General features: G+C 39.7%; 1 protein-coding gene across 5 annotated transcripts in view; it reads right to left on the bottom strand.

The window, feature by feature from the left end:
• Positions 1–16542, bottom strand: part of ZNF106 (zinc finger protein 106) — a 70021-nt gene that overhangs the window by 15189 nt on the left and 38290 nt on the right. For 3 of the 5 annotated variants that reach the window (XM_066342875.1, XM_066342876.1, XM_066342877.1), the window contains 11 exons: positions 14242–16419; positions 12752–13382; positions 11452–11521; positions 9942–10096; positions 9797–9857; positions 8999–9331; positions 5730–6504; positions 5005–5060; positions 4290–4435; positions 2375–2509; positions 681–797 (listed from right to left, as the gene is read on the bottom strand). In XM_066342875.1, coding sequence (XP_066198972.1) covers positions 681–797; positions 2375–2509; positions 4290–4435; positions 5005–5060; positions 5730–6504; positions 8999–9331; positions 9797–9857; positions 9942–10096; positions 11452–11521; positions 12752–13382; positions 14242–16419 — 4657 coding nt within the window. The remainder of the gene's footprint in view (positions 1–680; positions 798–2374; positions 2510–4289; positions 4436–5004; positions 5061–5729; positions 6505–8998; positions 9332–9796; positions 9858–9941; positions 10097–11451; positions 11522–12751; positions 13383–14241; positions 16420–16542) is intronic. The other 2 variants (XM_066342878.1, XM_066342879.1) reach the window with 1 other exon arrangement.

Raw genomic sequence — 16542 nt, 5'->3', positions numbered from 1 at the left:
ATCAACTCCAGAGGGACTTGTTCTAAAATACAAATTGGATCATGTCTCTCGACATCAAAGCCTACAAAATGAAGTCCAATTTCATTAGCGAAGCACCTAGGGCCATCCAGAACTGGCCCCTACTCATTTCCTAAGCCTCATCCTGGGGCCTAGCACATAATAGATGCTCAATAAAGGTTTGTTCAACAAATGAATTTATCTTTGGGTCAGGAAAGAATGAGGCCACATGGGCAGAAAGGCAAACCACCACCTTTGACTTAGTTCATTTTACAGAACAGGCTACCCTTATGAAGCCCTACATCAGTTCCAAACCACATCAATGTCACACTCAAAGGAATTTAAGCTAATTTTTCACAGCGTCATTCCTAAAAATGAGATAGACTAGTTTAACCTGTGAGTCATCATTTGGCTCCAAATTGTCAGGCGTGGCTTAATTTAGGAGAGTTACACTTTGGTCCTGGCACACTTGGGTCTGTACAGGCAGAATGCGGGATCTTGTTTCACTTACACCCGGAGACAACAGATATTCAGCAGTGGTTGATTCTGTTGCTTTCTCACATGAGAAAACAGGAAAATGTCTGTCTTCCACTCTTCCCCCACAATCTTCCACTTCTTTCCCCACACACCCACACTATTTTCAAGCGGCAGAGGAATTCAGCCTTTTCTCCCCAAGCACTAACCTCTATGTTGAAGGTGACCACAGTGCCATTTGCTAGTCCTGCATAGAGGATTCGCCATCTACTGTGAAGGCAGAGGACGCGGTCTTCCAGCAGTAACTGCTCCACACCCTCTCGTGTCTGATAAAAGTACACAACACCCAATCAGCAGAAGTTAACAGGAAATAAAATGTGAAACCAATCCTTCTGATAGCAGAGCATGAAATGATTTTATGAGGAAGAAAAAGCAGCAGCGCTTGACCAGGTGGTGGCGCAGTGGATAGAGCATTATGCTGGCATGTGGAGGACCCAGGTTCGAAACCCCGAGGTCGCCAGCTTGAGCGTGGGCTCATCTAGTTTGAGCAAAGATCACCAGCTTGAGCCCAAGGTTGCTGGCTCGAGCAAGGGGTCACTCGGTCTGCTGAAGGCCCACGGTCAAGGCACATATGAGAAAGCAATCAATGAACAACTAAGGTGCTGCAATGAAGAATTGATGTTTCTCATCTCTCTCCCTTCCTGTATGTCTGTCCCTTTCTCCGACTCTGTCTCTGCCAATAAATAAATAAGTAAAAGCATCTATTTTATAGAAGAGCATCTTAGATTTCTTTCCCTCCTTTGAAATGAGGCCAAAGACTCTCAAGCTATAGGTAATATCAAAAATAATTAATAAATTCTAATAGTGTAACCATATTTATAATTTGGAATGTAGAAACTCTTCAAAGGGATATGAATAGAGTATTAGCCTCTTAAATTAAGTAGCCAAAGATTAAGTTAAAGCTGCATTTGACATCTAAAAGGAAAATGATTCTCTATTTTAATAGCTCCAAGTGTCTCCTTCAAACTAGTGTCAGATTAGCTGATCCATAATAACCCGAGATTTTAAAATATACAGAACCCCAAGCTTCATCTCCAATTCCTCGATTCTAATTCAGTAGGCTCTGGAATATGTTTTTGATTTTTTTTTAAATTTCCTTAGTAATTCTCATGCATATACAGGTTAAACAAGTACTGTTTAAATTTCCAGAACTGGGTTATATTTAGCAAATTTAATTACCTAGACCTAAAATAGGGCCAGCAACATAGTAAGTGCTCAAGTTTTGTTGTTAATGATACCAGGTGACTAAATGCGCAAGTTTAGCATTAAAACAGGTTTGAACAGAGATGTTAAAATTAAGATGGTCATAAGAGGGCAGGATGTGACAAGCTGTGGGTAGAAATGAGAAAAGCTGTAGGTTGTGAAAGCCCTTATTCCCTTCTCCCAACCTTTCAGACCTAAGAGTTGTCTTCTAAATTTTTCAATTTCCCCCATAAAATTACAGATATAAATGCCACAAATAAAATTGTAAAATAAAAAGGCAATAAATATGCCCAAATGTTAAGATTCATATTGCCTCTAGTCAGCCCAAGTGAGATCTTTTTGTAATTTTATAAAGGACATTGAATGCCACACAATGATTACCCCAAAAGAAAAACTACTGGCACGTGTAACAATATACAGTACATGAACTTCAGATATTACGGTGAGCTAAAGCTAGGCATGAAATACATGCAGTATTGTTTGTTTAGATGATGTTTGTTTAAGCACAAACTCTATAATGATAGAAGTAAAAGAGAAAGTGGGAAGAATGAAGCATCTGTCTCAGTGTCTCCACTCTACATAGCAAATACAATCATAGCAGTTCAATATTATCACTTTTGATTTCTCTGGACTCACTTACTTTAACATTATAGCAGCGAATGGTGTGATCACTGGAACCAGTGTAAAGGGCAGCATTCCTCCCAGAGATCTGAGTAACCAGGAGGCAGTTCACTTTGGAAGTATGACCCTCAAAGACACCAATGCACTTCCGACTCTAAAGTCAAGCACAGATCAGATTAGCACTTATAGATATAAAAAGATCAGATAACACATTTCCTCAACAAAAAGATGCTAAAAGATAACAGTCCACTGCTGTATCCTCAGTGCCTAGAAAAGTACTTGGTACACAAACAGTGTTCAGTAACTATCTGACCAACGAATGCCCAGCAAACTGTAGTAAGGTGTACTTCCAACTATGTTAGCTGAGTTATACCAAAAAATACTTAGAGCAATTCATTCTAAGGTAGATTAGAATTTTAATCAATGCCTAGGGCAAGATTCTCCCACATACAAACCAAAGATCTAGCAAATCCAAATGATAGCTATTAACCAGATAAGTTCCTCTATTTGATTGGTAGCCTATGAGAATGCTCTATTATATCCTAAGACATGTCAGGTGTCATCATAGGTCCTAACGGTCCAGGGGTGGTTTCATAAGGGGACAGCCTAATAGTTATTTGTGTTATCTCTGAGATCTATTTAGAACGTACAAATATACACAAACTTATCTTGCAATTTCGAGTTAGAGCCAATCCCCCAAATCTCACACTCACACTTCCTGGTACCATCACTATTTCCTTCCTTCAGTTATCCCCTTTACCCTTCATGGTATTAGGCTAAATCAACCAATACACCTATTGCCTACAATAACACTTTTTTTTTTTTTTTTTTTTTCTGAAGCTGGAAACGGGGAGAGACAGTCAGACAGACTCCCGCATGCGCCCGACCGGGATCCACCCGGCACGACCACCAGAGGCTACGCTCTGCCCACCAGGGGGTGATGCTCTGCCCCTCCGGGCGTCGCTCTGCCGCGACCAGAGCCACTCTAGCACCTGGGGCAGAGGCCAAGGAGCCATCCCCAGCGCCCGGGCCATCTTTGCTCCAATGGAGCCTTGGCTGCAGGAGGGGAAGAGAGAGACAGAGAGGAAGGGGGGGGGGGGGTGGAGAAGCAAATGGGCGCTTCTCCTATGTGCCCTGGCCGGGAATCGAACCCGGGTCCCCCGCACACCAGGCCGACGCTCTACCGCTGAGCCAACCGGCCAGGGCCAATAACACATTTTCGTGATGTATCATCTAACTTTGATTTTTCAAGGATTTCAGCCATTTCAAACACTTTCACAGTGTTTGTTTGAATAAGACAGTGTTCCTAAAGTTTCTTGACTATCATTATTAATAAAGAGAATTAGTCTGACATATACCAAATTCAAAACTCAAAAGTTCATTCTATGAAAATTCAGAGTAATGATCACCAGATTATATTAAGTGTGTGTAGTGGAAGACTGTTGCTCTCTTGAATAATTCACACAATTAATCAACTGTCAGGGAAAATGCCTCCTCTATTCCTTCCCCAATATTCATTTTACCCCTTCTCTATTATATAGCAGCTACACAACTGACCTCATCACCAACTACAGGGTTGGGATCTGACTAGCCCAAGTCTATTGTTGTAATCCCACCTCCCTTTGCCAAGGGAATAAAGCATGAGATCCTTATTTGATGGTAGGAGGGAAAGGAAACCCCAGTCATTCTGGCAGTTTGAGAGCAGGAGGAGAACTACTTTTAGGAAAGGTAATACAAAGAAGGTGGAGTGGGAGACAGAATAAAATTAAGTTCCCAGTAACCCTGCTGAGCAGCTGGATCAACTGTACCTAAAGTTAGTCCAAAGCCCACCCCATCTATAGACAGCAAATAAAGTCCCATAAACTCCAACTCATAAGCTGGAGTTTCAAAAACCTGCAACTACCAAAAACATTCAAATTGCTATATCAACTTACCACTAGATTATAAACTCGCACAGTTTTATCTGCTGAACAGGTATATAGTAAGTTCCCAAATATTTGAATTGCATTCACAGCAGCTTGGTGCCTCTCAAAACTCCCTTCTGTGGGCTCATCATCATCTCCTGGCTCTGAAGAGATTTCTAGAAAATAAGAATATATATACTTCAGAGACATGTCTGCTATGTCTGAAGACACTCAAAAATTAAAACCATTACATAATATAGTGGGCCCATAATATAGTCTCCTTAAAGCCTAGCTCCCCTCATAAAATACCACATTTTTTCATGAAGATCTTCATTATGAAGATTTCATGGTAACAGAAGGCAGGAAGAAAATGCTATTGCTATAATGAATGAGTTTTTGAGTGATAACTGTAAGGTACCAAATATCTGTCACAGTTATTTTGTTGAGTAAGGCATTATTCTTTAAGCAGTTTCTTCTCAAAGCAAATAACCCTGGTGCCAAGGAAACCTTAATACTAATTAATTGAACAGATAACAGAGTGAGGTAAGAGAGATGCAAGTAAGAAACAGAAAAGCCAGGATTTGAGGATTTAGGAATATCAGAACTGCTGGTCAAAGCAATCCTCTTGGTGACATCTCCTGTCCCCTACTCTATAAGCATATTTAAGTAGATTTAAACCCTGGCTTTAACATTTACAAGGCTTCTCCTCAGTGGTTCATTTGAATAAAATGGAACAACCAAATACCTGAAGAGTTCTTCGATCCTTTTATGGAGGAGATCACAGTCTGAGTTTCTGCCACACTACAAAATAATAACAAAAGTTTTCTTAGTGAGTGTGTGAACAGAACAGGTAGTAAAGCTTAACTTATCCTGACTCAAAGTATTATTCTAATCAATGGTAGAGTAACAATGACATGAAATCATTTTTCCATCTGAAATTTTTATATGAAAGTATAGTAAAAATCTACAACACAAATGAGAAAACAGAACATCTCCACTGCCAAGGTTTGAGTCTTCCACAAGCCTACTGATTTTCTATAAATCTGATTCTTTTAAAAATTCTGAGTCATAACAAAAAGTTCTTTTTTTTTTTTTTTTTTAACAGGGACAGAGAGAGAGAGTCAGAGAGAGGGATAGATAGGGACAGTCAGACAGGAATGGAGAGAGATGAGAAGCATCAATCATCAGTTTTTCATTGCAACACCTTAGTTGTTCACTGATTGCTTTCTCATAAGTGCCTTGACTGTGGGCCTTCAGCAGACCGAGTAACCCCTTGCTGGAGCCAGCGACCTTGGGTCCAAGCTGGTGAGCTGTGCTCAAACCAGATGAGCTTGCGCTCAAGCTGGCGACCTTGGGGTCTCGAACCTGGGTCCTCCGCATCCCAGTCCAACGCTCTATCCACTGTGCCACTGCTTGGTCAGGCAAAAAAAGTTATATTTTTTAATAAAAGAAGAATGGTGAAAGCCCTACCTTACAGGGACACCATCTTTATAGCGAGTGCCAATCTCACTGGTAGAGCTAACTTCATCACAACCAGAACGGGAAGTTTCTAATGCGTTTTGCTCTGTGCAGTTCCAAATATCCTTCTTAGAAGGGCTGTCTGGTTTCTCTTCTCCAGAAGAATCAATGGCTACTACTTCTAACTGAGGATTAGGAATTTCCAGGACTTCCAGAGAGGAGTCACTATCTGGATCATCTCTGACACTCTCTTGTTCTGGGCCAGTTCTACTATCTTCCCAGGTGGAGGTGGTTACTTTCCCTCCCTTTGCTGACTTTCCAGTTTTTACTTTTCTTGCAGGTTTAGCTGTAAATACATCCTGTTCGGTGTCACTGTTTTCAGGAACACGGGCAGCCCGCAGAGTCTTTTTCTTTCTGAGTTTCTTTTTTTTCTTGTTTCCCCTTGTTTCAGCTGAGGTCAGGGTAGACTCTGCTTGCTGTTCAGGCTGGTCAGCTGGAGAGTGCGGTTCCTTCTCTAAAGGGATTTCTGAAGCAAACAACAATTTTGGAAAAGAACTGGTGCAGGTTTCAGACCCGCTGTTGCCTTTGGCTGGCTCTTCAGCGTCTTTATTTGTGCCAGGAAGACCAGCTGTTTGGGAATAGAGCGCACTTTCTCTGTTTCTGGCATTTCCTTGCTCCACAGAAAACTTTGGTTCTTGGTTAGGCTCATGGATACTTTCTGTTAGCTCTGACAAGGACAATGTTGCAGTGGTGGCTGGATAAACTGGACAACGGTCACTGATCTCTTCTGAATAGAGAAGAAAAAAATTACTTTACCTTTTTATGTATTTGCTATTTATAGTCATAAATGGCAATTATTTGTCACAGTTTGAATCTCTAATAAATAATGATATTTCCATGATATGTTAACCAACCATTGCTTTTAAAGTTGTTCTCTCAGTGCTCAACTTCCCATAGCCTGAATAAATTTATATTACAGCACGGAGCAAATTTTGTCTCGCATTAATCTCACAAATAACTATGCATATCTTATATCCTACATTAGCTCCTTATGGGCAGGAATTGTTTCTATCAGTAGCTAAAAAGTTAGACAGCACAAAGATGTCTATTTTCTTTAGTTATTTCATGTCTACAAATTTAAACTAATGAAATAATCACAGACATACTCAAAGCTATATACAACATGTTATACAGAATATTTAAAAAAGGGGGGAACCCTATATATTTAAAGGAGATAGAAATTATTATACATCCAGATTATTATGCAATTTCTCAAATATTATGCAACTAGTAAAATAAAATATTTTAGACAAATTATTTTTATGACACTGGGAAATGAACATGTCATATTAAATGGAAAAAGCCAGGTTATAACCCATTATGATCTGTTCTCTGTATAAAGCCTACTTGAAAACACAACCATGTAAGATTTAAGAAAAGATTGAACTAATATAAATACTAAAACATCTAGATTTTTAGTTTCCCAGTTACTTACAATGAATATTAGTTAGTTTACAACCAGAAAAAATCTAATAAAAGCTATTTTTTAAAAAAATTAGCTAAAAGGCCCTGGCCAGATAGCTCAGTTGGTTATAGCATCATCCCAAAGCAGCAGAGGTTGCCAGTTCGATCCCTGGTCAGGGCACATACAGAAACAGCTCAGTGTTCCTATCTGTCTCTCTCTCCCTCTTCCTCTCTCACTAAAATCAATAATAAAAAAAATTTTTTTAATTAGCTAAAAAGTCAATGTATTGCTCCATTACTAGTTTTTACTAAAATAAATATTAGCCACATAAAAACAAAATTCAATATGAAAATAATATACATTTGATACAGATATCCAGATTAGTATTGCAAGAGGTAGCAAAATCTTATATATATTCAGACTTTTTATTTTGGCTCAAGAAATTATACATATGCCAGTTTGTTTATTTTTTTACTTAAATATTAATATAGCACCATTGTGGCTATGCAAACCTCAGATAAGATTTTAAGTTGCTCAGAAGTTATTCTCAAATGGTAACCAGGTGAGTGTTATTTTATAAAAAGACTAAAAGCCCTGGCTATTTCTCAAAACCACCCAAGTTCCTATTAGATGATTCCAAATTCCAGAACCCCCTCTGCCTTTCATCATGGCCACCTACTTCTAAGGCTTGTATTAATCTTGGCTTGTACTTTAGATGATAAAGTGCTGAGAAATTCAGAAGATATATATCTTATTTAGAAAACTGACTGGCCTGACCAGGCGGTGGCGCAGTGGATAGAGCATCGGACTGGGACCCAGAGGACCCAGGTTCAAGACCCTGAGGTCGCCGGCTTGAGCACGGGCTCACCAGCTTGAGCACGGGTTTGCTGGCTTGAGCGCGGGGTCACTGGCTTGAACATAGGACCATAAACATGCACCCATGGTCACTTGCTTGAGCCCAAAGGTTGCTGGCTTGAAGCCCAAGGTTACTAGCTTAAGCAAGGGGTCACTCGCTCTGCTGGAGCACCCCCCTCTCAGTCAAGGCACATATGAGAAAGTAATCAATGAACAACTAAGATGCTGCAACGAAGAACTGATGCTTCTCATCTCTCTCCCTTCCTGTCTGTCTGTCCCTATCTGTCCCTCTCTCTGGTTGTCTCTGTCAAAAAAAAAAAAAAAAAAAAAACTGACTGACAACATCAACCTCATTTATCTCCCAAAACTAAATAATTCTGCACCAATCCTAGTAAATGGAACCGTTTATGTACTAATGCAAGGTCAAATTAGTAATTCTTTATTAGAAAAAATTAAGGAAGCCTGACCAGGAGGTGGCGCAGTAGCTAGAATGTCACACTGGGACACAGAGGACCCAGGTTCAAAACCTCAAGGTCGCCGACTTTAGCGCAGGCTCATCTGGCTTGAGCAAGGCTCACCAGCTTGAGCGCAAGGTTGCAGGCTTGAGAAAGGGGTCACTCGGTCTGCTGAACCCCTCCCCGAGTCAAGGCACATATAAGAAGGCAATCAATGAACAACTAAGGAGGCACAACAAAGAATTGATGCTTCTCATCTCTCTTCCTTCCTGTTTGTCTGTCCCTATTTGTCCCTCTCTCTGTCTTTGTCACAAAAAAAGAAAGAAAAAATTAAGGAAATGTTACTGATACTTAAATGATCCTCCTGAATGAAGAAAACCTCAAGAAAAGTTAATTGTAATAACTTCAGTTTAATGGGGAAGTATAACTTTATATTGCTGATATAAACTTGCTCTAGACCCACTACAGGGTTGCTTTAAACCAGAGAAAAGTTGACATACTGTTACCTTGCAGTAATTCCTTGAACACATTGCAAGGAGAGCCTTGTGACACGTTCACACTCTCGTCTTGTTCAGAAGACATAGGTTCTTGTTTAATCAGAACCGAGGAGTCTGGAGCAGGAACACTGCCATGGGCTTTGAAAGTAGGAGATGTGGTTATTTGGAAAGGGACTCCCGTGGATGATGGAGACACCCGGGAAGACGGAGGGTCCAGAAGAAGTGGGAAAAAGGGAGCAGGCATCAGTGAGGCATCAGCAGATGTCTGAGATCTACCATTCCTTTGTTCTTGTGGAAGGCTACAGGGAAACTGGTATGGGCGTTCAGAAGGTTCGTATGTTTCTAAAATGGAAAATACACATATATACAAATGCAAAAAATGTTATCTGCAAAGTCATTTGCTTCTCTAGCCAATGTGTGTTCTTAAAGATTGCAAGGGAATATAAAGTTCCTCAGAATTCTTCAAAATAGACTCTCATATATCTATACAACCACCTAGGATATAGACAGAACAGGCATTAATATTCTAATTTTTCAGATTTTAAGTGACTTATCCATGAGTGGAAGAGCCAAGATTTGAATCCAGGTTTTTTTCATTCCTAACTGAAGGCTCTTTCTGTCACATACCATCTCCACGGCTATGCATTTTGGGGATATATAGTCTCGCAGGCCTTTTAACAGAAGAATGAAACCAAAGAGACATGAGAGTAATCATATAACTTTTTAATGACAAGTTTAATTCCCCTCTATAGAGGAAAAAAAAGTAACAAGCTAGAGAGCCCAATCCATCACATTCTCTCTAAATACCTTGTAATCCCTGTAGAATTTGTATTCTATGGGTCCTCAGTGCACTCATCTCCATAGTTATCTAAAAATAAAGTATTTTGTTATGAATTTTCAAATCCAATTTCAGAAATGATTCGTTTTCATTAAATGTTCCATCTACTGTTACCTGCTGTTTGAGCATAAGAAGCCTCTGAACTTCAACATAAGCTGTCTGGAGCGTTGCGCGGGCTTGCAGGAGGTTGTTATCCATGCACTGCAATGATTTGCTTAGTTCTTCCTCCCGTAAAGAAATATTCAGCAGCTGGTCAACCTGAGAACGTTCTGCCAAAAGAAACCATAAGCCTCAGTTTTATATTGGAGACTTCTCTTTAATAACACAGGTTCTCATAAAATAGAACTACATCAGTTATCTAGGATAAGCCTTCATTATTCTCACCAATACACACTTAAGACTCAACAACTGTCACAAATTACAGAGTTAAGCTTGATGCTGTCAGAGCTAGAAACCAAAAGTAAGAACTGGTAAAATGGAGGTATCTCAAAGGTTCAAGAGTAGCACCACATGGTACCATCTTACCTAATACCCATGTTCCACCACTACCTACCAGTCAAATCTTTGTCCAAAGCAAATCAACTGTTGTAGTTTTCATCTCCCTTTCTTCTTTTTCTACCACCCTCTTTACCCAAAGCTTTTGCTTAGATTGGGCCCCAGATCTGTTCTGCTTACACTCTCCCCTCCCAATCCATATTTTTCTAATCTGTTAGTTAACGTAGTTATCGTTATTACAGAAGTCTTCCTGGAGGAGCTATAGTTTTGAAATAGTATTCTTAAGTTACTTTAAATAAAATGTTCTACTATGTATATACATTTGTCATCTTTATGTTTGTCTACTTCCCACTCAATATCCCTGGACCTCTTCCTTAAACTCCAGACCCACATATCCAACTACCAACTTGTTATCTCTACTGAGATGTCTCTAAGGTCCTTTAACTCAAGGGATACAAAAGGAAAGCTTGTCATCGTCATCTACTCTCAACCTGCTACTCTCATGGAGTTTTCTATTGCTACAAATGATACCATCGCCCACATAGTTGCCCCAGAAAGAAACTGGGGTCATCCTTGACTCCTACCTTATGTGCATCACTTCCAATTACCCAAGGCTCATCCAATCACTTCCTACCCTAGCTAGTCCTGTAGTGGAACAGGGTTAGTCCGTGGAAAGCAAGCACTACAGAAGCACATCGGCAGGGAGCCACATTAATAACCTCTCTCCTTAATTCACATGAGAAAAGCAACCAAGGTGCTTCAAAAATGGAGACTAAAAGAAATGGCTATAAATGACCAAGATGGACAAACATTTATTGACAGCCTGTTCCTCTTCATCCCATTGAAAAGGCCCAATGAGACCTGATTTTGTGTTGAACTCAATTTGTCCAAGATATATACTAACTTTAGTTGACAGGTCTATGTGGCATCATGTATTTCTCTATAGCTGCTACTCTATATAGTAGGAAATTAGACTTTTCTAATGCCACTAAGCAAAACAAAAATGTAATAAAAAAAAAGAAAAAAAGTAATAAAGTGTTTGATAACCACAAGCTACAATGTATCAAGTTGTAAAAGGCTGAACTGCTGAAAGAACAATTTCTTTTTGCCAGAATATTCTACACTATACCTTTCTTTCCTTTAATTTTCCTTCTTTTATTTTTTCTCTCAAGACTTGGGAGTTCAGGAGAAGATCCATCCTAAGGAAACATAGAAAATTGAATAATATTAAATATGTAATGGCCATTACCCAGGAGGGAAAAACAGAATCAGTTCTAGTCACACAGTATTTTCATTATTTCTACCATTTCTAACGGGACAGTAGTAGGAGTCTCATAAATGTGTATGATTTAAAAAACAAAAAACCCCCAAAATTTATAAGGTCAAGTACCTTCCTAGCATTCTAGAAGTGGTGAAACCCACAAGGCATAGCATAGGCAAGGCATTTCAAACCTTAGTAAAGCAAGACATGGAAGTATGGACAAAGCCAGTGACATATATCTGATATCATTGTGGCAGTGTCTACTTTAAATTTCAGCAATAAAATCTTCACAATAAAAAGCTAAACAGTCTATTGAGAAAAGCCCCACAATATTACCTTTGTCATAGTATTTCTCATCCAACAATATCCATTACAGTGTCGAGCTCAAAGTGGGACAGAGCTAGTATCTGAATCCAGGTCTACAACCCAGGCCTTTAATCACTCTGCCATATTCTTCAGTATTAAATGCTTCAGTATTAAAGGAAACAACCCATTCTCTCATAGTGCCAGATTCCAAACTGTCTCACCATCACAATTCTTTCTTTTCAGAAAGGGTTCTCGAAAGGGTTAAATAATATTAGGAACAGAGTCACCAGAACAGAAGTGGCGTCAGTGAAGAAATGGATTCTGAAAGGCCAGGCCAGATAAATGAAGCATAAAAGATCGAGTAACAAAGACTACAAATGTTTCTAAGACTATGCTCACATAGATGCACCCTACTAGTATTAAAATGACCTTAATTAGTGTTGAGCCTAAAACCCCTGGATCCAACAAGCCTACATGCCTTCTAAAGGCAACACTAGCATGCCTTTCTTCAGCAGCAGTACAGAATGCATCATGAAAACAGATAAAGTTACAGCTGAAGATGTGGCTTATTCCTTGTCAGGTGATACAAAAAATGGCTTGATGACTAATTTTAGAGATGACTTCATATTTTCCTAGTACTGTACATTCATATTCAATTACATCTAACTTAGTAGAATTACTCAGTGAAAGAAATCTTAGAATAATCTGAAAGTAAGAGTAAGAACCACTCAAGTCTTTTATTCCAGAGTAAAAAGAACCACAATCCTAGACACCCAAGAAAAATTAAACAGTTAAATATTTCTTGTAACATCCAAGTCACCACATAAAATATTCTACAGAAGGCACAGGAAATCATACTCACTCCAGTGGCTCTTCGTTTCTTTCTGGTGCTCTGACTGTCATTTTGTTCAGCACCAGAGGTGCAGCTACTATCTGTGCCTGCATCTGCCAAACTGGAGGTTGCAAGAGCCAAGGACACATTTGAGGATAAAGAGTTTCCTTCTCCATTACTCTCCTGGGCGTTCTGATTCTCTGAAGGTGTGAAATTCTCCTGGCTGTTCAGGTCTTTTGCCAAATGCATCAAAGATAATGTACAGTCAGAGGATAATTGTGCACTATGTTGCCTTCGAGTAGCAACATTTTCGGCCCTTTCAGCTGTTCTTAGGGAGGCAGCCAGAGGTGTCACTTCCTGCTTAAAGCCCACGGGTGCTTTTTGACTCTGTGTAGCCCTCAATGAGTTACAAGATGAAAAAATCTGCTGGGGCTCATTTTCTTTGCCTGTGCCTTCCTCACTGAAGAAGCTATACACAGACGGAGCCCTGTCCACGACCACGCTGCTCTCGGAAAGGCTCCGCTTCCTTGCCAACCCAGGGGATGAAGAAATGGAAATATCTTCCCATTGGAATCCTTCTAGACTGTGCAGGTCAGGCTCCCCATCCAAATCTAAGACTTCTTGTTCATTTTGAACTAGAGGCACCATTTCTATGCCAAACCTTAAGAAAGAAAGAAAGAAAAAAATCATATGTCAAACATGGTTGAGAGATGGGAACACCACTTAAAGTACCAGACTGTTAGGCACTAAGGTTACAAATATAAAAAGACGGTCTCTGCCCTCAAGGGGCTCAGGGCCTGAGAGCTTTACAGGCACAAACAACCATAGTATAAGTATTGTAAAGCAAGACATACCTAGAAGTACGTCAAAAGTAGAGATCAGTACTGAATTAGAGATTAGTATACAGCTATGAGAATACATTTGAGAGAGTAAAAATGGAAGGTTTTATTTAATATGGGCTCAAAAACCAATAAGTAGAATTTTAATAGCCAACAAACCAAAAGAACCCAAATGTCTATTAAAGCATTCACAAGTGCCAGACACTATACAAAGAACTTTATAATTTCAATAACACTCACAAGATATGAAAAAGAGGGCAAAATAATGCCCAGAGTAAATACAGAAGAGTAACTATCCAGAGGTTCTAAGTAAAAGGTAATGAGAACAGTTGTATTTAAAAGTTGTACCACTCAATTAAGATCTACAGATAAGATACAGACTTACATATTTTTTATGCTGTCACTTCTGGTCTCTAAAACCAAAATGCTAGATTTCTGATGTTTGTTTTATTTCCTACATTCCCCATTTCATTTCTCAGTAGTGCACTTCTTTTTAACCTGAATTTCCTGCTAGGAAACACTTTATTCCATTTGTTATAGAGCAGCAGTTACTCTTTGATATTTAAACCAGACATGTACAACACATATTTTTTTGCAAACATTTAATTGAATGTAACAAGAGTTCTCTTGACCAAGTAAACTTAAAAGAAAGAGAAATGGATCCTAAAAAAAGACACATACCTGGGTAAGCCTTTGCCTAGCTCCTGCTTTTTCTTAGTTACTTGATGAATGACCTGTTCCCAGTTGACATTTCTCCGAGATGCATTTAGAATCTGCCGAAGGGTTGGCTTGAGCCCAGATTCCTTTTCTGTTTCACTCTTTCGATGACCACTAATATTGCGAATGCGGCGAGCACTATTGAGGTTTGGCTCAGGAAGGTTTGCTCCCGTTTTGCTCTTCAAACTAATGTGCCGGGTGAGATCTCTTTGGAGCGAGGCAGGAAAGCCAAGCTTGCTGAGTTCAGGCAGGAGAGGGCCTGACGGCTGAGCTATATCACCCTTTTGAAGCTCTGCATCCAAGCTCGTACTCTCAAAGTCTTCTGTTTCATAAGATACATGAGATTTAACAGAGTCATCAACCTGTACATCATCTAGAGAGGTTTTCAGGTCTAGCAGTAAAGCAGAGTGTGGACTGGTTGCAGATGTCATCTGTAACTCGGATTCTTTCTCATGAACTACTGTATTACATGGGGAAGAGGATAGCTTTCTAGATGTTTTCAGGTTTTGGTCATCTCCCTCTTTCTCATCAGCATTGTGCGAGCTGCTTGATAAAGCTTCTGTAGGAGCAGAACCCAGGATTCCAATTTTTGTTCCATGCTTTTCCACATCTGATATCTCTCCATCACTTTCATCTTCTAATGAGTGCACTTGAAACTCAATCTTCAAACATCCTTTTTCAGACTCTTCCACATTCCTATTTGCTTTGGCATAGTTCTTGGTTCTTTTAGAAGTGCTAAGAAGTGGATTTTGCAGTGACTCATGAAACACTAGCACTTCTCTGGCTTTTTGTAATGTATCACTTACATTTTCATCAGGTTCCCTTTGAGTGCCAAATCTACTTTTGTTCCCTTTTAAAAAATGAGGACATGAACTTTGCAACTTAGACCTGTAAGAACCATGACTGTCTTCCTCCATGGATTTGTTCAATGAATTTGAATGTTCTCCAGAATAAAAAGAATTCGCTTTGGTGTTTTTTGAAGGATTCTTTGAATTTTGCTTTTGAGGGACTGATTTATTGACTGGAGTTGGAAGAAGTGGGGGTTTTAATGATGGTATCTTATTTAAGTTATGCGCTTGTTCAGGTTTTTCTGTAATGGGGCATTCTCTCACCGCCTCATATGAAGCAGTACAGTCAGAAGTGGCTTTGTGATCTCTTGATCCTATGTGTGGTTCTTTTTGTGTTTTCAGTGCTGGGGAATTATTTGTTTCATCAATTTGGGGCTTTTGTGTTCCTGTGATTAAGGTAAAATCAAAGAAAGGCTTATCTATCATTTCTGACTTGTTACCAGTGACTTCTTTCATACCTGACTGTAAATCCAAAGTCTTCTGGGAAGGGTAAGGAGTCCAGCGACGGAGCTTCTCCCTTGCTACGTTGCTGTTCTTCCCACCAATTTTGGAAGGTACGTTGTCTGTCTGTTTAGTGGTTTGGCTTTCTGGCTGCTCAAAATTGAAGTCAAGTAAGCCTTGTGAAGAAAATGTATCACTTGTAAATCCTTCAGAAGGGCCTTTATATGTGGCGACTGTACCAACTTTGTCATTTTCTTGCCGCTGCCAAGTGTATCTCTCTTGATTGTATTTGTTTGACTTAGATTTCTTGTTCCAAACCATAGTCATCTTTTCCATTTGACAGTTAGAATTTCTGTTTCTGCCTGGTTGAAATTTGTCCCCAGGGCTATTATAATTCCAACTATTTGTACCACGTACATTGGATTTCCAGTTTCCGTTACTGCTGTTCATATGCCAACTGGAAAAGCCACCTGTTCCTTCAGAATGCCAGCTGGAATTCCTTCCTGTACCATTGTGATTCCAATCTACTGTTCCATTATTTGAATGCCATCCACCTCCAGAATTGCTATGGTTATGAAACCAAACTGAGGAGCCTTTGCCAACACCCTTATGCCACCCGGAACACCCTCTAGGTCCACCACTGTTCCTCAGAGAATGTGCAAAGCTGTTTTTTCTGCTATTACTAAAGCCATCTTTCTCCCATTTCCAGTCCCGCTGAGGAGGTCCTCGATGATGCCATGCTGGCTGACTGTAGCCCTCTCTGTCTTGGTAAGGGATTCTGTCTTCTCGTCGCCGTTGAAGTCGCCTGTCATCAGAGTTTATTTCTTGGCTGCTTTTGGAAGGTTCATCTGGTCTGGAAGAAAAAGTTTTCTATTACTGATTTAAAGAAATTCTTATACTTCCTTTAAAGGCATAATCCACCAAACTTCCCCTCAACCTCTTTCCCGTTACTTAGAATATGTAATCGAGTCCGTTT

The sequence above is a fragment of the Saccopteryx leptura genome, chromosome 6 (assembly GCF_036850995.1).
Source record: "Saccopteryx leptura isolate mSacLep1 chromosome 6, mSacLep1_pri_phased_curated, whole genome shotgun sequence".
Taxonomy (NCBI): Eukaryota; Metazoa; Chordata; class Mammalia; order Chiroptera; family Emballonuridae; genus Saccopteryx; species Saccopteryx leptura.
The sequence above is the reverse complement of the archived record's forward strand: the minus strand, read 5'-3'. Positions and strand labels throughout refer to the sequence as shown.